Genomic DNA, 24,000 nt, shown 5'->3' with positions numbered 1-24,000 from the left:
GCCCCGCGTTCTCCCCCCTATGTATTTTAACAGTGAGTTTTACACACACACACACACACACAGATAAAAATGTTTATTGTATTGGAGGATTTTTAATGAATGCTGATAGGCGCCGACAGAATATCAGCCACATTTTGTGAATAAACAATGTTTATTTAAAAAAATTACTTTTACAAATCGCAACAAGGAAGTGAAGGTGGGGGCGGCGCCCCAGCGCCCTCTATCGGCCAGCCGCCACTGGTAGACAGAAACGAACTTTCGAAAATGTAAAACACTCGGTCTCAACCTAGGAAACCAGGACGCTAGAGAGGCAACGCTCCCTCAAAACTTGCAACATCTGTGGCATTGTGCTGTGTGATAAAACTGCACATTTTAGAGTGGCCTTTTATTGTTACCAGCCTAAGGCACATCTGTGCAATAATCATGCTGTCTAATCAGCATCTGGATATGTCACACCTGTCAAGTGGATGGATTATCTTGTTAAAGGAGAAGCGCTCACTAACTCCCATCCTTTATTCTTTTCTTCTCCCTCTTTCTCTCTTCCCCTGTCCATTTATCCTTCTCTCCTTCCTACCGTCTCGCAGTAGGAATGACAAATAGAACATTTAACATTAATCCAAGCTCATTCAGACTGCAGACATGGCATAATGTCATGTGACACACACACACACACACACACACACACACACACACACACACACACACAAAGCGATGAGGAGTCTGTGCAGGAGCCAATATTTCTAATGATTCATTATGTCTTGTACATGATTCTTGTTATGATTCTTGTATATGATTCTTTTTTTTTTAAATTTGTTTTTCTGATTTTATCCCTTTTTCACCCAATTTAGTATCCAATTGTACCCAACCTAGCATCCAATTATCCCCTGCCTATTGCGTAGGATCCGCCGCACGACCCCGTGGCCGGCAGCCCCAGAGGAGATAGCCAGGCAGACTAGCTGTCTGGCTTCTCGAGCCCGACACCGTTATTCCGGCACCCAGGGGGCGGTGTTGCGCGACGGATCCTTGTCCGGAAATAGTCCTATACCCCCCTTGGGAGCGGCCGCTCAATATGCCGCTCCCTGTGAGCCCCGGCCATATCCGGGTCTGGCGAGACCGGGATTCGATCCCAGTCCCCGGTGGGCAGCTTGCACTAGAGGCTAATGCTTAGACCGCTGCGCCACCGCATGTTATGATAACATTTCTATTGGGATATTGCCTCAGGCATAGCTGTAAACATGCTTAGCTACTATATTTGTTGCTGTAATCGCAGTTGCTTCTAGCTATGATATTTAAGATCACTTATCTAGTTACACAATCTTCAGCATAACAAGTTCATAAGATATGAAAAATGCACAAGCAAAAGGATTGAATGCAAATATTTTTTTATTCACGGTGGACAGCAGCTCCGGCCAAGGCTGTTTGCAGTTGTGAGCGTCCTCTGGAGGAGTCTGTGCCGGGCGCTAGAGAGAGGAGAGAGAGTTCATATGAGCTTCACCAGGCCTATAGCTACAGAATTAGGGTTGGGTACCGAAAATCGGTACCGGTATATACCGGTTACTTTACATTCGGTATATACCGTACCGAATTGCAAAGGAGATTTCGGTACCCATTGGTGTGTGAATGTGTGTGTGTGAATGGGTGAATGAGAGGCCTTTGTAAAGCGCTTTGTAATAAGGCGCTATATAAGTCAGTCCATTTACCATTTTACCATTTACCTCATTTCGGTACTTTTCTATCTCGCCCCCTGGTGTCCGGTGTCATGCAACAGTCAACTGGTGACTCGTGACGTCACATCGCCTGTTAAATTTCCACTCAGTGCGTGTCGTGGTAGTAGTGAGCTGAGCAGTTGTGTTACGAGTTAAGAAGATTGAGTGAAAGCATATATACTAAATTATGATATTATCTGAATTGTATTATTATTATTATTATTATTATTATTATCATAATCATATTATCTAATTTCGCTAGCTAGCCTAGCTACGAGGTCACCGAGAATGCCGAAGGCCCTAATGAAGCAGCGTTCTGAAGTGTGGCTGCATTTCACCCGACTCGACGAAAACAACGCGAAGTTCAAAATGCTTAAAATCATTCGCACTTTATCGCTATTATGGCGATGTGCTGTGCCTATGGTGTTCCTCAGTCCAGCGGCAGTCAAATGCCGGTAGATTCGTGCAGACCCGTCACCAGGGCCCAGTCTTAGGGTGGGCCAATGAACTGCATGGGGGGGCACAATTATTATTAACTATTTTATATAATCCGATATGCTATGGTATTCGTCATGCAACACTGACATGCATAGTAGGTTGCAGAGGCTAAATTGGACACGTAGCCTACCGATGAAGACTAGACCTAAAATTATCAGAATGCAGCAAATAACATAACAATAAACACAGGCGAAGCTGGTTTATTACAAGGCCTTGTCGACCCGAGTAGGCCTAAGCTAAAATTATTTGAATGCAAGTTACTTTATAGCGTGGAGAGGCCAAGTTGTGCATTACAATGCGCACAGGTCAATAATTGGCACCAACCCGGCACACTTACAAGAACAATAATTAAATAAATGCCAGGGATAGCCTACGTAACTAAAATTAGGAGACTGGCACGCAATCAGTGCACTTCCAAAAGGGATACAGTATGACCGACCGATCGTGTGATCATCACATTAAAACCACCCATCTACAGCAAATAGGATCAGCCAGATCCTCATCATTGAACACGTTATACACAAAGCACATTAAATATAGCATAACCGTGCAAACAGCTCATCTCTCCAGTTGAAAAAGCTGTCGAGAATACAACTAGCAAAACATCACCACGGCGTGTGCTCACACGGACACACACACACACACACACACCCGGCTCAGAAAAGAAGGAGGCGGCGTTTTTCAGTGCTGAATCTCCTCATCAGTAAGTCCTTCCACTCATCCTTGAACTTGTGGGTGAGGTCCTTTTCGAAGGCAAGCTGAATCAGTTGAGCCTTGCGCTTGTGCAACATGCTGCGCCGATGCTCAGAGAAAACATTTTTAAGTGTTGAAAAAGAGTTTTCACAAGTCGCGGTAGACGCTCCCAAAGTTAGGGCGAGTGTATAAGCTTGGATGACAGTTGGCATGGCCTGGAGTGCTGAGTGGAATGTATACTGAGAATATTGGCTATTGTCCATTGTCCATCTTTGGGGGGAAACGAGGTGTCCTCCATCTTCTTTACCAGGAACCCACCACGAGCCACAGCATATTCAGATTCAACCACTTCAGTTCGAGCTAATCTTAGGAGAGGAGTGACCTTCGATGGATCCATGAAATCCTCGGCCTCTGGGTTTAAAGCAGCCAGCGCACCAATGAGCTTGCAGCTGCGCTCTCCAAAACGCGCATCCATCTCTCCTTGCACAGCATCAATAACACTGTAAAACACTCCCAGGAACTCTGTCTTTTCGCCAGTGTCCCTCTGTGACTGTCCAACCGTTCCTTCAACTACAAATGCACCAAAGCTCTTGTTAATTGTGCGTCTTCTCTTAGTTGGACAGCTGGGACCAGCCTCATCAGTGGCTGAGGCTGGAGGAGAGCAGAGGTCCCAGAGCGCAGTAAACTCATCCTCTGTGCGCAGTGATTTTATGCATTCAGATGCACTGTTCACAAGAGTAACCGCAGTGAACAGGTCCATGTTCTCGCTTTGTAGCAGTCTGTTTGGTGGCTCGAAAAGTAACAAAACTTTCATCGGGGGGCTAGCAAGGCTAGTAGTAGCCCTAGCCCTAACAGTTGGGCTAGTAGGACATACCTCACTAGTGGTAGCCGTCAGGCCCGGATTAACCCCCTAGGGTGCCCTAGGGTGACCAGACTTGATGTGTGCCCCCCCCCAACACACACACTTTTTATTTATTTAATTTTTTTACTTTGCAAGTGAAAATTTGATATTTACTATGGTTACAAAAACCATAGATTTACAAGAGCATATTACTACAGTACAGGCTCATCCCAGTTGGGCCTAATGCCGTAGTATAGCCTTGACACTGATGCTCAAATCTGAATGCAACTCACATCCCAATGCAACACGACTTTCTAAATATAGGCTAATTATTTCCATCATAAATGGCCTGAGACTACATGCAAAACCATAACAAAGGGGGAAAATGCACATACTGTATACTACAATAAAACAAGCTCAATACCAACCAAGTCCAAAAATGGAAATAAACAGCGCCTGTCTCTTTGCCGCTCTGCTCACCTTCGTGATGCTGTATCAGACGTAGGCTATAGCCCTGTGCATCACACAGGCCCAAATCAGCCACAGCGTCATATTAGCCCCAAATAATCATAAGTAAGCCTTACCGGTAAGGAAGAGCCTCAGTGCGACAAACACACATTGGAACGTCGTCTGTAGTCCATGTATTCTCAGGATTTGAAGCATCTCCTCTGGTGAACGGGTTGTCTCCTCCCGCACAAAATCCTTGAACTGAATAAGTTCATCTCCAAAGTTTTTGTCCAGGTCATCTGGATATGTGGAGGAGAGCGCAGTAGCGCGTTTACGCACAGAATCGCGGTCCATGTCGGAATCAAACAAAACGCCAAATAGTCCATTCAGGGCCCTGTATGCATCAATGCGCTGAACAAGACAGGATTGCTTAATTGGACAGGATCCACTCAGTTGTCGCCTGTCCATTTTGATTTCTTAGTTGATAGTTTGGCGTCACTGCGTCATCGCGCACCTGTCTGTGATTGGGGGGGGGGGGGGGCACTTGTCTGTGACTGGGGGTGGGGCACTCGCAATTATTTATCTTATTATTTATATGATAGCCTAAATATAACCGTTAGTTTTGTATCTGTGTGGATGTCTTCCAGTAAATATAGCCTATATTTTAAAAATGTGCCCCAAATATTTTAAAGGTCTATTCATTGTCCGAATAATTTGGTGCCCCCCCATTGGCTGGTGCCCCAGGGCATTCACCCGATGCAATATATGGATAATCCGGGTTTGGTAGCCGTCGGGGTGCTAGTGTCAGGCTGCCCACAGTCGCTAATGCTGGTGCTACGTATGTCCATCGGGGTTGGGTGCAGCTGCACCTTTCGAGGATTTACCGGTAATCCACTTTCTTATATCCATCTTTATTCAAAAAGCTTTATCCATCAAAAAGCGCAGATTTCACTCAACTGCTCAGTGCTCGCCTCACACAACTGAAATGGCGAGAGCAGCAGCGTGCGTAACGTGCAACTTTCAACTTTCAACTTTCAAATGATTGGTTGTCACTAGAATCCCGTCCAACAAAATGAAAAACACACTATTGTTTCTCAATTTTAATGTCTTCATTTAACATAAAATATGAATAATATTTTATTATTTTTTATTTTTTATTTTTTTTAATATCTGGCTGCCAGTTGGGGGGGCACCAGCACGTCTGTGGGGGGGCCTGGCCCCCTGAGGCCCGCCCATAGTGACGGGCCTGGATTCGTGTCTTGCTCTCTCAGCACCGCTTCCTGGTTGACGACTCCCGTTGACAGCGGGGGGAGAGAAACGTTTTACCAGGGAATTCGCTCCGCGCTGTGTCGTTCAGTTTCAGGTGAAGTGACGTGAAAACAATATTTGTTTACTTTATGTTTATAAATCTGTGCCATTAGACAATTATGTCAAAACAAAACAAAAGTCAAGAGAGGTGTCGTATTTTGCCAGAGAAGGCAAATATGCTGATCTTTTTGCAAAAGAATTGCTGAGGTGGGAGTTTTATTTGAGTGTATATTTAACTGTAATATTATATATATGTATATTGTGCCTCAGTCAGCAGGAGTTTTATTTTCATTTATTTTAATTTGAGTGTATATTTAACTAATATATATTGTGCCTCAGCAATAAAAAAGTGAAAAGCTGGTTGATGTTGTTTGATGTTGTGTTATTATTATATATATATATATACAGTCATTGTCATTTAAAAAAATCAAAAGTACCGAATTAAGTACCGTTTCGGTACCGGTACCGTTTTTAAAGTATCGGTTAGGTACCGGTACCGGATAAAACCCAAACGATACCCAACCCTATACAGAATAGAATACTTGATTAGTTTAGTTAGTATGTCCTTGGTCTATGTGTTCTACATGTTGACTTACCTCTGCTGTGTCCATCGTTGTGAAGATGGTTACAGGGTCTCGGGGGACGGAGGCCGTCTCCTCACAGATGTGAGGATCCTCTGGAAGAGGGAACGCTTCTGTTTCTTTGAAGCTCCGCTCTCCTCACAAGGCGTCGTCTCAGCTGTCACTGGGCTGGCCGCTAGAGAGAGGAGAGAGAGTTCATATGAGCTTCACCAGGCCTATAGCTACAGAATAGAATACTTCATTCGTTTGGTTAGTATGTCCTAGGTCTATGTGTTCTACATGTTGACTTACCTCTGCTGTGTCCATCGTCGTGGGCAACCTCGATGCCCTCCTGTCCTGGGGCTGGAGGCTGGACACCATCATTGATGTCCTCCGGTCCTGGGGCTGGAGGCTGGACACCAACCTGGTTGGTCCTCTTGCACTATATCAGTTGTTACAGAAGAAGAATCAATGACAGAACATATCTCTTAAAACCCCATTATTCCTACAACAACAATGCATAGCTTGTCTGCTGTTTTATGATAAACTGGTAAGACTTTACCTTTACATTACACTTCCTTAATGTGAAATTATGTGGAATGTGGCGCATAGAGAAGCAAAGAGGCGGGTTTGTTATTATCAAACTAGTAACTAAATTAGAAACGTTATGCTAGTTATTAATTAACGTTAATTTCGCAATGAAGACCGAACTGCAGCGTTTTAGCCAACACCTAGCTTGCTAGACAGGTGTGGTTTTTTTTCCAGCTGACGTTATGTTAGACTCTAGAATCATGGGCATCATTTATTTTGTAAATTGTTTTTGTCAAACGTAGCTTATTATTGCCTATTAATTATTGTACCTTACTCAATATCATTTTTGTTATATTTTTTAATTCTCACTGATTATTTTGGTGAAAGTTGTCAATTATTATGACAGAAATTGGCAGACCTCCTGCAGTACCTCTGCGGACCCCCTAGGGGTCGCGGACCCCCGGTTGAAGACCACTGCTGTAGAGGATACAGGCCTGGAAGAGCTTTGAGGTTTGCTCTTCATCGATTTCCGAGGACTGCCGTCTATTTTCTTGGAGCCCTGAATGTTGAGAAAAGGTGCAAATGGAAATGCCATACCTGTTGCAGCTTATCAATCCCAATAAAGCAATGCAATTATACAAACTAAAATACTACACATATGAATATAAATGTGTAATTCTGTATCAATTAGTTAAAGACAAGGCAGTGTTATCAATTAACATTTTGAAAGATATAGATTCAGTATGTGTAATATACCTTCCAGCGAGAGAATAGTTTTCCCTTCTTTCCTTTCTTGGCTGCCTGTGCTGCACCACACGCACCAAGAAGCTCCGTCGTCAATGACGTCTCCAAAACATTGACAATTGCTGGATATTTGGACTCAGCCACCATCTTGAGGCCTTCCTCACCACCGAACTGTTGCACAAGCTCCTTGTGAACATCCATGTAGATCTTGTAGATGTCCAGACCCCGAGGGTATTCCTGAGTCCGTGGGATGCGTGACGCTGCGCAGAAGTCTGAGAGGACCGACTCTGTGATGCCCATGCTCTTCTCACTCAGGTCTCTCCCAGATATGGCGGGAAATATATTCACCAGCAGTTTGGTGCAGATCCCTCGCACCAAGAGGCCATAATCCTCCTTGCCAAAGTTTGGCAAGACATGTGATACCCTCATATCTGGTGTCACATAGGCAAGGCGAGGTGAGTTTATTTGTAGCACATTTCATACAATAGAGGCAATTCAAAGTGCTTTACATACAGCATTGAACAATACCAAGAGGAGGATAGTAAGAAAATATATATATATGTGTTACGGTACATGTGGGAATACGGTACATGTGGGAAAACTAGGGTTAGGGTTAGGTGCTAGGGTGACTTGGTACATGCTGGCATGTCAAACCCTAATTCTAACCCTAACCCTAACCCTACCCCTAACCCTAATCCTAACCTTAACCCTAGCACCCTAGCACCTAACCCTAACCCTAGTTTTCCCACATGTACCGTATTCCCACATGTACCGTAACATATGTTTTAAATTACAAGAATAGATATATATGGATAAACATTTAACAAGATAATTAATAAGATAATAGATAATGGATGAAAAGACATAGATCGAAGTGTTAGTGTTTAACCATTACTGTTGCAAAACATTTTTTTAGCTTAGATTTAAATATTTTTAGGGGCCTGTTTGATTTCTTCAGGGAATTCCAGGAGCATGCGGCAGAGTGACTAAAAGCTGCTGCACCGTGTTTTGTTTTCACTCTTGGAATGATTAGCTGATTAGTCTACCAAGACCATTTTGTGATTTGTATACAATTAGGAGTACTTTGAATTCAATTCTCTGATAGGGCTTTCACACCGGCAAAGAACCGTGCCGGTTCGCGTTCGCATTCGGAAACCTCCGAACGTTGGCGCTGTCCGGCGAACGATACACTGGTATGAACGCGGGCTCGTTCGCCAGACAGCGCCAACGTTCGGAGGTTTCCGAACGCGAACGCGAACCGGCACGGTTCTTTGCCGGTGTGAAAGCCCTATGAGAGACTGGTAGCCAGTGTAGAGATCTCAGGATTGGTGCAGTGTGTTCAAACTTCTTCGTTATATAGAGGGGTGAAACTAGATAGGGTTGGGCGTTGCCTGTACCATTTGGCTCCTGCACTGAGTCCTCCTGAATAACCGTCCTTATAATAGGACATCCAGGATCAGGCGTCTGGTTAGTATGTCCTAGGTCTATGTGTTCTACATGTTGACTTACATCTGCTGTGTCCATCGTCGTGGGCAACCTCGATGCCCTCCTGTCCTGGGGCTGGAGGCTGGACACCATCATTGATGTCCTCCGGTCCTGGGGCTGGAGGCTGGACACCAACCTGGTTGGTCCTCTTGCACTATATCAGTTGTTACAGAAGAAGAATCAATGACAGAACATATCTCTTAAAACCCCATTATTCCTACAACAACAATGCATAGCTTGTCTGCTGTTTTATGATAAACTGGTAAGACTTTACCTTTACATTACACTTCCTTAATGTGAAATTATGTGGAATGTGGCCCTCTTATAAATTCACTGTATATTTTCTGTTTTACCTTGAGCTTGCGCTTCATCGTTGAAAGGAATTTGCTGAATTTCCCTTTCTTCTTCTTCCCACTAGCATCCCTCTGAGGCTGTGTGACCGAGGCTGTGGAGGTGTCGGATCCCATTGAGAGGGCCATCACCTGGTTGACCTGGTTGACCAGGGCCCCCACAGGAGGCTGACATGTGAGACTACCCTCACTACACACCCTCTCTACATTCTCCAGCAGAGATCCTACAGCACTGTGGCATTGCTGTAGCTCCACTGAGGTCTCCATTTTCCCTGACTGTGCCACCATGTCACCCTGAATGGCGACCAGGGTCTGGCTAATGCTGTCTCTAGCCTCAGCCATCGATGCACTCTGCTCAGCCTCATGCATCTCATGCAGCGGCACGCATCTCTCATGCAACTCCTTCAGCTTCCTCTTCAGATCTCTGCAGGTCCGGTCCGTCTCCGTCTTGTTGAGGCTGCCGGACAGGTGTCGCTCCGTCTTCTGTTGCACGGCAAGCTCATGCCGCAGATCTGCCCCGACACACAGGAAGAGCAGACACAGCATATCAGCCATCCATAATGGATAACATTCATCCAAACTAGCAGTATGAAGGATGTCAGGAATCTAACACGGTATATATCTCCTAGTAGCAATAATCTCAATATAATGGATGTGTATATGCTGCGTGTGTGTGTGTGTGTGTTTGTGTCCTCACCTCGACGAAGCACGCGTGCAGCGCAGCCTCGGTGATGTCGAGGACCTCGGGGCTGTAGACACTGCCGTTGTCGTACACCTGCTGGATTTGCAGGCCGAAGGAGAAGGGCGAGATGTTCAGCATGTTGAGGAGCGTGGCCTCGCTGGCGCCCACCTTGTCTCCGGGCTTCATCAGCTGCACGTCGCTCTGGAGGGGGAGGAAAAAGGGGAAAAGACGTTCAATACTAGTCAAGCTACGGCAACTTCCTAGCCTTCCGTCAGAGACCGAGCGTGGCCTGGACGAGTGTTGTATGAGACCTTCTTCTTCTTTCACCCTTATTTGACCAGGCAAGTTGCCTGAGAGAACACATTCTCATTTGCAGCGAGAATCTGGGGAACTGTTGCAGGGGGGAGGGGTGGGGATGAATAAGCCAACTGGTAGCAGGGGGTGACATGTTAACGCCTACTCTTGCGATAAGTGGGATCATGGGATCTTTAACGGTATTCGGGAGTCGGGACCTCGGTTAACCGTCTGTCTTTCTTTCCTTCTTTCCTTCCATGTATAAATCACTGATCTGACATGACTTGATTGGTGGTAAACAAGCAATGAAAATGTTGCTTTGACCAATCCAATCACATTAGATCAGTGACTTCCTCAAGGATGGAAGGAAAGGAAGGAAGGAAGGGTGCATTCAAGTACTCGAATAGGGTAATCAGACAATTGTCAATCAACCATCAGATGACTCATCCTTTAACAGAGAGGCTGGCTGGAGTGTAGAACTAAACAGAGACAGTTGTTGTTGTAACATTAGACGCTCCTGTGGTGAGCTCTCGGCCCGGCGCTCACCTCTGGCTTCGTCCACAGACTCCAGCAGGTTCTCCTTCTCGTCCAGCTCGCCCTCCAGGAAGGCGTTCCTCTCGATCACATGGTTCATCCGCCCCTCAAAGTCCTCCAGGGACATGATGTTCGCCCTGGGAGACGGCAGGGAGGGAGAGACAAGACAGACATGATTACATTAGAAACTGTTTAATTGGTCTTTAGCATCACCAGTTACATCAAACATAAAATCATTGTCATCATTAGTCACCATACACAACAAACTAGCTCATTACTGCCTACATTGGGAAAGCCGCCGTTGTCCATTACGTGCCAAAATTGTGGAACTCCCTGCCAAAGGGTATCAGAGAGGTGGACTCAGTAGACATTTTAAAATGACAGCTGAAAACAAATCTTTTTAACCAGTATTTTTTAACTGGCATATAATTATTAATACTTTTTTTCTTATTATATTCCTACTCATTTTCCATATTTTTATTTAAATATATATTATTCTTTATTTTATTAAAGTTGCTCTATTTATTACTGTATTATGGCTGTGCTGAACTATTAATTATTGTGACATGATTGTGCTGAACTGTCAAAGCACGTTGAGCTGCATAATCTAAGCCATTGTAGCTAGAATTCTATCCATGTGCTCTATGGGTGTGGACTGGCATTGGAGGGAATTATATTATAGATATGATAAAGCATCTAGAATGTTTGCTAATAGTTTGTGTGAAGTCCCTCTTCAACATACAACCTAAATTGTTTTACTTATTTAGACAGGCTCACAAAATACTGAATAACTTCATGTAGGTCAGGAGACGGTCAAAGCAGACTGACCTCTTTGCCCTTTCCAAGTCATCGTTGGACTGCTCCAGCTCTCTGATGCGGTCTCGGACCGCCGTGGTCTCAGCCAGGTCCACCTCTAGTGTGGAGATCTGCCTGAACGCTTCCGAATGCTGGACCTCAAACTTCTCCTGCAATATCACAACAAATAGACAACAGATTATTTTTTCATAATAATAGTCATTTTAGAAAAATATTGTATTATTATTATTATTATTTAGAAAATGTGTATTATTATTAATTTCACATATTATTAGCAATTAAATATGGTATTATTATTATATTATTGATTTAATATTATTATTGATGTATTATATTATTGACAATTAAATATGGTATTATTATATTATTATTGATATGGCCTCTGGTGATGGCCATGATGTCGTGTGTGTGTGTGTGTGTGTGTGTGTGTGTGTGTGTGTGTGTGTGTGTGTGTGTGTGTGTGTGTGTGTGTTCTACCTTGATAGTCTCCAGTTCCATACGCAGGCGGTTGTTGTCTCGACTTATCTGCTGAGACTCCTGCAGCTCCTCCTGAGACTCCTCAGCCCTGAAGACACAGACACAGACACAAAACAGTCAAAGATGTCCTACAGTTCAACATAGCTAAGATGAAGTTGATTCTTTGATCTGTGTGTTACTGGCAGAATTTGAACCCTGGTCTCCCACGTGAAAGACTCAAGCATCTCTCCCATTAAGCCAAGAGGACGTCCTCAAAGTCACAGTTTATAGGTCTCAGACAGGGCTACCTCATCACAAGAAGGTGCTTTCAAACCATGTGCTTGGCAAAAATCCAGACTGTCTCACTGATGGAATTCGTTACCTCTGCTGGTGTTTTTCTTCCTGCTCTTTCCAGAAACGCTGAAGGGACGCGAACCTTGTTTTATTTGGTTCTCCCATGTCTTTACAGCACCTAAAACAAATCTGATGTGACTTCTTCTGGTCTCAATCTTGTAGTTGTCTATATAAACAACGGGACATGTGAGATCTACATGTGAGATCTACCAAGGTCTTCCAAGTTGTGATCGATGACAAGACGCACCGTGGTTTCATAGTGGAACACTCTAATACGTCATAGTTACATTATGCGCGATGTCCTCACATCAGTGGCTGGATGTAAGAGCGCAGGGAAGGGCGGGCATGCAATGATTGATTGACCAATCACAAGAGAGCATTTTCGAGTGGGCATTGAGTGATTGACTGCAGTGATTGACCAATCACAGAACATTCGAGGCTTGACGGAAAGCTCAGTCACACTCCTCAGGTAAGTGTAGCTCTAGCTAGCTATATAAATTGTTTCTTTTAAATGTAACTCGCTAAACCATATCAGTATTGTGCCTCGCTTGTTTTTTTTCTTTCATCGAAATACATGTGGAAGCTCATGACCTTCATGTAAGCTAGCTATGATTGTTGATAGCAATAGTGGTTTGATTGTGATTGCGCTAACTTAGCTAGCGTAGAGCTACTGTTGTTTAACTAACCCTACCAGCGTTTTTTCAAAAAATACTTTTATGCTTATGTTAGCTAATGATATGTCAATTTCTGAAAACTTGCAATCTATGGTAATGCAAGTGGCTACATTTATCTTTTTCAGGTAGAAAACTGATATTGAAACAGATCTCCTCAGCTGCGTCAGACAAAGCTGCCCACAAAACCACACAAACTAGCAGTGGTTTACACAGTTCTCCCACAGTACGTCAGCCCATGGGCACTCTAGCTGGGGCAAGTGGTGCCCTGGGGGTTGGCCAGCCTGTTAGAGCTAACACTGCAGCAAGACATGCAACGGTAGGTAATAGGCTAGGTGCACGATCTCACTACTTCCTGAAAGGCACCTGGCATGAACATATCCTGTCTCACTCTATTGGTTTAATTGATTAATCAGCTGTGCGGTAAATCGTTGGAACACACAGTGCACAGCTGATTAATCAATTAAACCAATAGAGTGAGACAGGATATGTTCATGCCAGGTGCCTTTCAGGAAGTAGTGAGATCGTGCACCTAGCCTATTGTGTAGTCAAACTCCCATTCATTTGACTATATACTGTACATGTTTATATTCACATCCTCTAAGTGTCACCTGTTGTTCAACGTTTTCTGATCATTGCCATATTGTTCTATTTTAGGTTGTTCTATTCACCATTGTGGCTTACAGAGGGGGGAGACGAGGATGAGAGAAATACCTGTTTCAATTATATGCAGAATTGCATGTTACCTGCGGCAGTTTGTGGAGACAGGTATATGTTTATACTCTCCCCATTGTGTTCATTTAAGTCCTATAGGTGTATTAGCTTATTATTGAGGATATTGACACCAATGTTGTGAGTGTTTTTAAAGCAGCATTGGTAGTAACTTTGGAAGGACCTTCAATTGTACATACTCATGTTCATGAATTGTTGCAGTCCTATTAGATTTATGTATTTGCATAGGTTTTGGAAACAGTCTACATTTTTACTTTCATTGTTTCAATATTTCTTAACCATTTTCAATACCTCAGGATCTACTAAAGCAGCTGGTGAAATCCTGGGTGGGCTGGGAGCTGCTGCCCATGAAGGAGATGCAGGTGGAGGTGGTGCAGTCCGAGAATCCGACTTCGTTCACTTGCTTCCGCATCCTCCGCTTGCTGCTGGCTCATTACACTAGCTACAACCAATTCTACAACCATACCACAACACATTCCAAATGTGTGTTTGTAAAGTAGTGTTATAATTAACTAGGTAGCAGTGGGGATTACACACCCAATCCATTGCATTGCAGTATTTTGGCTTGACTGGCGAGTGTGATTTTCAACAACGTTGAAATCTATTTCCATGTTGCAAAATAACGATGATTGGTTGCCGACTTGTTCCCCCTTTCACCAGCCACTGTCAATGGTTGAATTTAAATACAATTGAACTGTACTAATATATCCTATTCTTAATCCTAATCCTATTCACATGTCAATGTGTGTTAATGAAAAGAAATGTTTTCTCCCCACTAAAAAAACGGCATCTTTGGACTTATTCTGAGTCCCGTTTCTGTATGTCTCTTGCTTGCAAGCAATAAATGTCCGTATTCATATTGTGGTGTGACAAGACTTTATTTCTTGAACCTCATCTCTAAAGAGCCAAAACTGCAGAGTGGTTAACCCTAGACTTCTACCAGTGTATAATGCTGTAATCAGTATAAACATTTCAAAATTTTGGGTGCAGGCCATCTGATGTACTTGAAAAAGTGCATCATATACTTCATGTACTGTATATCTGCCTGCCTGACACTGCACTAAGGACCACCAGCTCCTGAGAGCAGACACACTCCAGGTAGTCCAAATCCAATAGGACACGGTCCAGCCAACCTGGTGTTTCAAGTCTTTGTTCCAAAGTTCCAAGTCATTCCTGAAAAATACAATTTGAGTTACTAAAAAACTGGACAACGGTAGTCCTTGATATTCTTTCTTCATACAAAAATGCAAATGTTAGCAGCATAATCAGCACAATCACTCCACTTAAATATTGAAACATGCTATATCACAAGACCCTACCAAAATGTTATAACGCTCACAAACATTGATTGAAGTAAAATATGTAGCTAATGTTTTATGAGTTTACATTGTAATAAATAAACACAATTACATTTGATTATTCAATCACATTACTTGCTAGATAGATAGCTTACATTCAGGGGCGGCGCTAGGGGGTGGCTACTGGGGCTCAAGCCCCGGATGTTTTCTGAAAAGCCCCGAATGTTTTACTTAAAAAAAAAAAAAAAAAAAAAAAAAAAAACTCTCGTGAGTAACGTGCAGTACCGGAGTCCAACAGAGAGGCAGCAGCTGCGCGACATTAGCCTGCATACTGCGTAGCCTGCCCTGCCCTGAAGAAGAAGTGATCTCAATCAGTGCCTGACTTGCACAATTGTAAGGATGGATATCCCAAAGTTGTTTTCAACAAAACAAGCGCCAAGAACTGTTGCAGCAGCCGTATCAGCAGCTGACAACAATGACTTCACCAGCAGTGATGACATAGATGATGTTTCAGGTTTGTGAATCTTATTAGAAAGGTGACTGACTCACTGACACTACTTTTCCGGTTTGCTAATGCTAGCTGGCTATCATAACATAACGTTATGTTATAATGAAAATGAAACATAGCAAGGTACTGTTACGGTACATGGTAAGAAATCAAACAAAGGATAATACTTATTCAAATAAAGTAATATTATACTTATAATACTTATTCAAATAAAGTGAATAACAGGCTGATAGTCTTTGATATCTGCACTCTGGTTGACTGAGTAACAAGTGAAAAAGAATGATGTAACGTTAATGTTACAGCTAGTAAACATGGAGTAACCACATTAAGTATGTCCTTATGGTAGTATGTATGTATACAGAACATGACTCAAATCTATCCTAAGATGTAAACTAACTAAGTTTGTTTAATGTCCCAGGGGGGATTTGATTTCACAGTACTATACACAGGCCAACAATACATGTAATATATCGTCATATAACACAGGACAAGACTCTAAATACAATATAAGTGGTGAGCACAGAGTCTGCCCTGATATACATACTGTAACATAACTAGCCTCAGCCCATCAATTATGTAATTCTATACAAATATAAATGATGGTGACTGACAGGGGGAGCTACGTGTGCTGACCTCCCTCTGTGCCCAGAACCACCACAATTAGTTTGCTTCATTAAAGGGTGTGAATGTATATGTGTTCTCCAGTGCCTTTTGTCCGCTTTAAGGTGGTGGTAAGTTGAAGGTTGAAGGCAAAAAAATTCGGCGCGCTCCGCGCGCACATTATATTCTCCCTATGGGCTAAGCCCCGGATCTCCTACGATCCTAAATCCGCCCCTGCTTACATTACTGGTCATTACCTAACCCAATCTAGACAATTTGATAGCAGCTACTAGATTGTAATCAAGTGCAATACTGAAACACAACTGTGAACATTTCAAACCTGCAAACTGCGACACTTTAATGTATGCACATATTTTGCTACCACGGTTGCCAGACGGAATTGACAATGTCCAGCCCAACCGGTCTAAAAGCTGCCGAATCCACCCGTCCAGTGTGACCAAAAGTAGCCCAATAATCTGGCAACACTGCTTGCTACGTTCTTGCAGCTCGCGTGAACACAGGTTCTTCCATCAGCGCTCGCCTGCCGCTTCGATTGCAGACTCAAGTTAACTCGTGTGCAGAAAGATGCCACGAACGTAGTTTGTCGTTTGCGGTTAGTGAAGGTACCTTTCGGGGGTAGTTGTGAGGGAGAAATCTAAATTCGTCAGTTAATTTAGTTTGATCTAGATAAAACGACTGCAGTGACCGGTGTCAAGGTTACTGTTCTGCGTGTTTTGGATGTGCTAGAGCACAGTGTTCAATTACTATTCGGCAGGTGCCCATCTCCTGCCCCCAAACTGTTTGTCTGTTGCCAATGATGTTTGTAAAATAACGTTTAAAAATGCACATTGTATGTAGCTACTAGGGTGTGCGTTTTAGCTTAAAGCATTTTGTAACTTTCAGGTAATGACATTTTGATATTGCCTAAATGTTATTTATCCAGCCCAACTGCCCAAATGCTTTTTATCCGGTGATCAAAAGTAGCCCATTCAAGGGTAATCCGCCCAATCTGGCAACCCTGCGCACAGTAGCTAAATACAGATGCTAGCTCTACGAAGCTCTCGAGCTAGCATAACCTCGACCGTTATCTTAGTCTGCGATCATGGCCTGGGGCCCCGAAAGGCGGGGGGGGGGGGGGGGGGGGGGGGGCACTCATAGTAAAAAATTATATATATATATATATATATATAAAATATATATATATACAGTATATACTGTATGTGTGACATGGTCCTAATGTCGGGAATTGTGAAACCTTGCAATCGAGCCAAACAAGTCTTGTGTTTATTATTATTATTATTATTATTATTATTATTATTATTATTATTTGTATTTTGAATGATCACTGGGGTGTGAGTGGGCGGGGCTGAGTGGGCAACGGTCAACTCCGTCACTCAAGAGCCTGTCTGTGCAAGTATGTCGGGTAAACATCATCACTCTGGCGCCCAAAAAAGAAAAAGAAAAAGAGAAGATGAAGAAAAACAAGCCAAAAGTAGAGGTATGTATGTATGTCCTGTCCTTGAATTTCATTATTTAATATTTATGTCTGCTGCATGGAGGAGGATGGTAGCTAACTCTAGCTGACTAACTAGCTAGCTAGCTAATGTTGCTGCTTAGCCAGTTGAGGGATGGAGACACACTAGGACCAGCTCGGACAAAGTGGCTCTAAAGTTAGTCAAGTTACGATGCCAATTTTTAAGACCATGGTGATCAATGAAGCAGAGGCATCAAACAACTGTCGAGCAGCCAAGAAATATGATATTACAGAGTGTAATGTTAGAAGATGGTGAGACCAAAAAGATTCCCCTTCCAGGAGATTGACAGGAGGGTGTGTGAATACGTGACTGAAAAACGTAACGAATGTACGCCCATACCCCAAGATGATAAAAAATAACCTACATTGTTTTATTCAATGTGAATACAAATAAAATGATTTTCTTTATAAAAAGATTTGGTCTTCAAAAAAGTCTTTTTCCAAAAATGAGTCTTCAAAAAGGGGGGGGGGTCGTCTTATATTCGGGTCAATATGGTAACTATGAACTAGCTTGCTTAAATTGCAGCATCGCCACCGATTCAACATATAATAAAAAAGAATCTGAATAGAATAAATCCCTCTGAAATGTTCTCAATATAGCCTACATCATGTAACGTTACACTTATTTTATTAAGTTAATTAATGGTATGCTTTGGCTGTATTCCTGTAGGAGCTTTGTTGAAATTCCTGAGTGGGCCCCCACCTCCAGCTGATGTGACAACCCAGCCACCTCCTCCAGTAGATCCTACTGCTGCTGGTGAGTAATGTTTCATACTTTATACTGTGTTATGTAGGAGCACAATTATTTGTGTGACATTGCAGATATACAGTATGTCCGTTTAAGGTAAAGGTTTTCTGGTTATTATATATTATCTCATATGTCTGCTTGAAGGTCCTTCTACTCAAGAGGACCCTGACCCAGGTCCTTCTACTCAAGAGGACCCTGACCCAGGAGAAATATACTGTTATTTATATTGAGAAATATACTGTTATTTATATTGAGAAATATACTGTGATTTATATTGAGAAATATACTGTTATTTATATTGAGAAGTATACTGTGATTTATATTGAGAAATATACTGAGATATATACTGTGAACTTCTGTGGATTTTTTATTTTGTTATTTTTCTATTTTCTAAAGATGCCATTGAAAGTGTGAATTTTATGTTTATATTTAAAGGAGAATACATCCATATTTTTGTTGCAATTCTACCTGGACTGGATATACGATTTTGTTGGTTTGAATATTTGGATGTGCGTCAAAACCCCTGTCTTGCCTGGACGGTGGTTACTAAATTGTTTGAAGCCACTACAGGCCAAATTGAGATATCTGCCTAACTCTACTCTCCTAACACTGCTGATTCACTGTGCATTATTGCCTATGCCATCAGCCTATCAGAATGCTTGTTACATTCCAAAATCACTATCTGCCCAAGTCATCTCTTTGACATTGGCATTCTTGACACTACCTACAAAGATGGCCCAGTGACCAGGTGACCAAGTAAAGCATGACTTAGGCAATGCTATGCTATGAGGCTAACGAAATAATAATTGCCACGTTGCTCAATGTCCGAGAAACACTGTGACTGGTGAAATTAGGTGTCAGCTAAGATGATTGAAAGATGTCTGGTGAATCAATTTCACCGGTGAATCAATTTCACCAGTCACAGTGTTTCTCTTGGACGTTGAGCAACGTGGCGATTATTATTTGTAAAAACTAGTTACTACGAGGGGGGGGGGCATTTTCAAGATCTCGCCTGGGGCCCAACAGACCCACAGGCCGGCCCTGTCTGCGATCAATATACATTTTTTAAACAAACAACATCCATGTCTTGTCAACTAGAATACACAGGCAGGCACTCCAAAAACTGCAGAATAGAATATATACTGTATGACTCACAGACAGTACACACAATAATGTGTACGAGTCACAGCCTCTCACCCAGTTCTGGATGAGCCTCTTGCCTTTTGCAACAACTTATCTTTGTGAAAGTGGATTCTCCTCCCTCACCTACCTGAAGAGCAAATACCGTTCCAGACTGCTGTCTGAGGATGACATGATGCTCTGCCTGACAACCTCCATCTCCCCCAGAATAGACAAGCTGTGTACCACCAACCAGGGCCAGTCATCTCACTGAGGTAGGCATACCTGGCTTCCTGAAGCTAAAAGTTTCATTGTTGAAAAAAAAGTAATAATAATAGAAAATATAAGCCTCATCAACAACAACAACAACAACAACAATAATAATAATAATAATAATAACCAATCATAATAATGCATGAACGTTTTATCAATCATAAACACATAGGCTAATAACCCAGTATATAAATAGGTTAATACGGTGAAAGAAAAGGTGAATGAAGTAAATATAAAAGTTATTATAGGCTTTAAAATGTGAGACATTTAAAAATATATATTACATGTGGGGGTCCCTGTTCTGTTTGTCTCTCGTCCAAGGGGTCCTTGGGTTGAAAAAGGTTGAAGACCCCTGCTCTATGGTGTTCACCCTGACCTCAAAGGTAAGTGCAGCCTACCTGACAACAGACGCGTCATAGCGGATGATGAGACATCGGTAAACGGTAAACGGGTCATCGCAGCTCCTAAACCCGGAACGGTCCACTTGAGGTGTTAAACGAGATGGAACGGATCATTCTAGTTGTCATGCAGAGATTTACAGTTGTGAAAACCGCGTTGTTAATAGGTGAGGACAAACGATTTGCGATGCTTTTGTGGTGATTTGTGATATTCTTAACATTTTCCAGCTCAGTGAACAATGTTGATTGTTGATCTAAAGTTTCAACGTGAAGATGCGCTACCTACTTAACACTACGTGACGTTAGAATTATAAGGTTCTATCTCCATTTTTGTCAAAATTTAGTTTTTTACATAATCTGATCCATTAGGTGGTTATTTTTAAAATGTTGACATTTTTGAGTTAGTAATTCATAAAATACAAAGGTTCCATCTCACAAAACATAATGGAATGTAAAAACTTTGACGCTCAATATCTCTGAACTGCCCTAAACGGAGATAGAACCTTCTCATTCTAAACGGAGATAGAACCTTCTCATTCTAAACGGAGATAGAACCTTATCATTCTAAGCTCACGACTAGCGTTGAACTGAAATCCCAATAGGCTCCTGTTGTATCAGGCGACTTGACCGTAATATACTGTATTGTACTATAGCTGCACGATGAAAAGTCGCAAAAGTGGTCAGGAAGGTAAGAGAATAAAATGGGTTAAATGCTCAATAGACATCATGTTCAAGTTAAAGTTGTGTTAAAGTTGATTACATACTACTTTGTTTGTTCCTTTCCCTTAGAAAGTATTTGTTCTGCCAAAACACAGATCAAGAGAACACAAATAGCCTCCCCCATGAAACAAGCCATTTGGATTCAAATAAGCATCACCATTCTGAAGAAGCAGTTCGTGACGTTAGAATTATAAGGTTCTATCTCCATTTTTGGTCAAAATTGAGTTTTTTTACATAATCTGATCCATTAGGTGTTTATTAATGCCTGTGTGGTGTTTTTTTTTTTTAAATGTTGACATTTTTAAGTTAGTAATTCATAAAATACAAAGGTTCCATCTCACAAAACATAATGGAATGTAACAACTTTGATGCTCAATATCTCTGAACTAGGCTACCCTAAACGGAGATAGAACCTTATAATTCTAAGCTCACGAGTTGTCAAATCAAAACAGAAGCCTTTGAACTTGTAGCATTGTGAAAGACTATTAACAGTAGGCCTATATATATATATATATATATATTTTTTTTTTTTTTTTATCTTTTAGGAGTTGTTATTTACCAGATATGTAGTATCAAGATTCCATCAAGATCTTCAGACTGTTTTGCTGCTATGGAGATCTGCCTGTCAGATTTCTGCAGAAGTGAACAGACATTTCTTGGTGACATATGCAAGCCTACAGGTAAAAAAGACCGTATGCAATTTTTTGCTTTAATCTATTTATTTTTATTCCTGAGACATACACACGATTAAAGTCTATACATTGATGAAATCCTATCAAAAGCCTGAGGACAGGAATTGAATTGGACGTAATGCCCAATGTCCCCCTTGTGTAATAATAGCCTTGAGCCTAGTCGTAGGTGGAAAATGCATTTCCCACATTCTCTATGTCCTAGAGGACAGAAACAACTGAGGGGTCATGGCAAGGGCATTGAGTTAAACGATTGTAATTTTGCAGCCTGCAGTAAAGTGTTTTAAGAATGTATTTTACATTTCCAGATATCTGTCTATTGACTATCAAGTATGAGCTGTGTTACCTGAAATAGTTTGATGATTTATGTACCGTATAAACCATATCTCATGTGTTGGTCACTTGTAAGTAATATTTATCATTTTGAAAGAAATTAAACAAGCAGGTCTGAATATTTGATATACAAATCACACATCAAAGCCTTTACAAATGGTACACATGGTGGTAGCCTATCCTGGAAGCCGCTGTCGGAGTAGACTAAACACCTGCTGCACAGAGTAGGTATCAATACAAATGTGCTTGTATTCACTCGCGTTTGAAAGTCCTGTTTTTCAACCTCTCTCTTTTGTGTTTGGTACCCAGATGGAAGCTGCCAAATAAAAGGTTCAAAGGTGTGTAACATGACCACCCACTTCATACTGGACCAATATCCTGCCCTGAGAGGCTGTATGTGTGCATGGGAGGACCCCTGCACATCCATACAACTGCTTGTCTCAAAATGTCACCCTGAGCCAGGTACATCATTATTCTCTCATGTTTGTACAGTATACTTAGTATTACTTTATACCTACATTTTTCATTTATTTTTTATTTTGCTGTACAGAGTGAACATGAACTGTGTACTTCTAGCACCCTCCAGCCCATCTTCATTAGGTCATAAATACATTTGCTTCACAATAACTCTCAAAATTCCCTGTAGAAGATGGTCTAATTCTCAGCAGCCCTGCCACTTCTAGAGTTCTAGGAACTCAGTGTGGAATTGGCTGGTGGCCACAAATAGTTGTTAGTTTGTTATGTATGTACTGGCATAATAAGACATTGAAGGACGATGCCAGATAGGGAAAGACCAATACAACTCTCCAAGTTCTCAGGACAGCTGTCTGTCTGATTCGACAGAGCATCATGTGCCCTGATTGTGAGATATATGGATATCTAATATCACAAACAACCTCTGAATCAGAGGTAACTGGAGCATCTCCAGTAATAGTGAAATAATAATTTATTATGATTAGATGTTAGATTTGTTTTCGGTAAAATCCTTCGATCCCAAAAGCAAATGCATTTAAGTTTTGCATGTTTTAGAACTTCATTACCTATGTTATCTTCATAATTCATCATTAATGTGTGCTTTCTTTGTGCAATGTATGTGTTTTTCAACCATCCCCCCTTCCTGTATAGTACAACCGAAGAAGGGGTCGGTGGTGGATTGGCAAGAAAGCAGTCTCATAGATCATGGTGATGACCTCACTACCCCCATTTCGACACACACTGCATTCACCAAACGGTGACCATACTGATGATGAGTGATTTATTTTTCAGTACATGACACCGATGGATCCTGCTTGCAACAAATGACAATCTGCATCCATGATGAAGTCTGCAACAGGCAGCTGGTCTCTCTCGTGCAGGCATGTTCTTCACAGCAGTGCGACAGCAGCCACTGTCGGCGGGCTACTCAGAAGTTCTACGATGGTCTGCCGTATAATGTTGCAGAGATGCTCGTCATGTGTGAGTGTGACCATGGAGATGAGGACTGTCTGCATATGAAGGAGGGTCTGCACAGTGGAACGTGTGGAGGACATTTGGAGGAGACCAGGACGTGTCTGGAGCTGCTTGACAACTGCCTGGAGGATGTGCCATGCAGGTTTGTTGTTTTTATCGAGACATTTTACAGAAGTAGGTATGTTCTTGTGTGTGTAGTTTATTGACTCTATCCTCCAATTAAAACATTGTTTTCTTTCAATTCACAGAAATCGGTTCAAAGCACTCCTGTCAAAATGTTGGGATTCTGAAGACACACCATGCAGAGACTATCCTACCAACGATTGCACCAGTCTCATGGACCCTGCTCTTATTCATGGTCGAGATGTTGAGTGCAGAAAGGCATTGATAGCCACCATGGGCTCATCACTCCAGCATCCTTGTACATGTGAAGGAGTACACACTAAAGATCTAATGCAATGCAACATGCTTCATCAATCACTTCACAATCGATCATACTTTAGTGAGTAAAATGTTTTCCTATTGGAAATGATAGGTCATGGATTCATCAAAACAGTTTTAAGTTTTTTTTGTGCCCATTTTAGTGTCACCATTGAAGAAAGTAAGTGTTCCTTATCAGCCACCTCAAG

At 42.1% G+C, this 24,000-nt stretch overlaps 2 protein-coding genes across 2 annotated transcripts; one reads left to right on the top strand and one right to left on the bottom strand.

The window, feature by feature from the left end:
- Positions 1 to 10,534: 10,534 nt before the first annotated feature.
- On the bottom strand, positions 10,535 to 12,404 carry LOC308151577 (nuclear distribution protein nudE homolog 1-like; the record flags this gene model as incomplete). Its single annotated transcript, XM_080524471.1, has 4 exons — positions 10,535 to 10,810; positions 11,502 to 11,638; positions 11,967 to 12,054; positions 12,328 to 12,404. 4 exons carry the CDS (start codon positions 12,402 to 12,404, stop codon positions 10,567 to 10,569), a joined length of 546 nt encoding a protein of 181 aa, XP_080380597.1. The 3' UTR covers positions 10,535 to 10,566.
- Positions 12,405 to 12,596: 192 nt separating this feature from the next.
- On the top strand, positions 12,597 to 23,881 carry gfral (GDNF family receptor alpha like; the record flags this gene model as incomplete). Its single annotated transcript, XM_080524352.1, has 5 exons — positions 12,597 to 12,620; positions 13,999 to 14,185; positions 22,232 to 22,384; positions 23,189 to 23,513; positions 23,620 to 23,881. 5 exons carry the CDS (start codon positions 12,597 to 12,599, stop codon positions 23,879 to 23,881), a joined length of 951 nt encoding a protein of 316 aa, XP_080380478.1.
- Between the last annotated feature and the right edge of the window lie 119 nt (positions 23,882 to 24,000).

Source organism: Nansenia antarctica (genome assembly GCF_963989245.1).
Source record: "Nansenia antarctica genome assembly, chromosome: 1".
Classification (NCBI taxonomy): Eukaryota; Metazoa; Chordata; class Actinopteri; order Argentiniformes; family Microstomatidae; genus Nansenia; species Nansenia antarctica.
The sequence above is the reverse complement of the archived record's forward strand: the minus strand, read 5'-3'. Positions and strand labels throughout refer to the sequence as shown.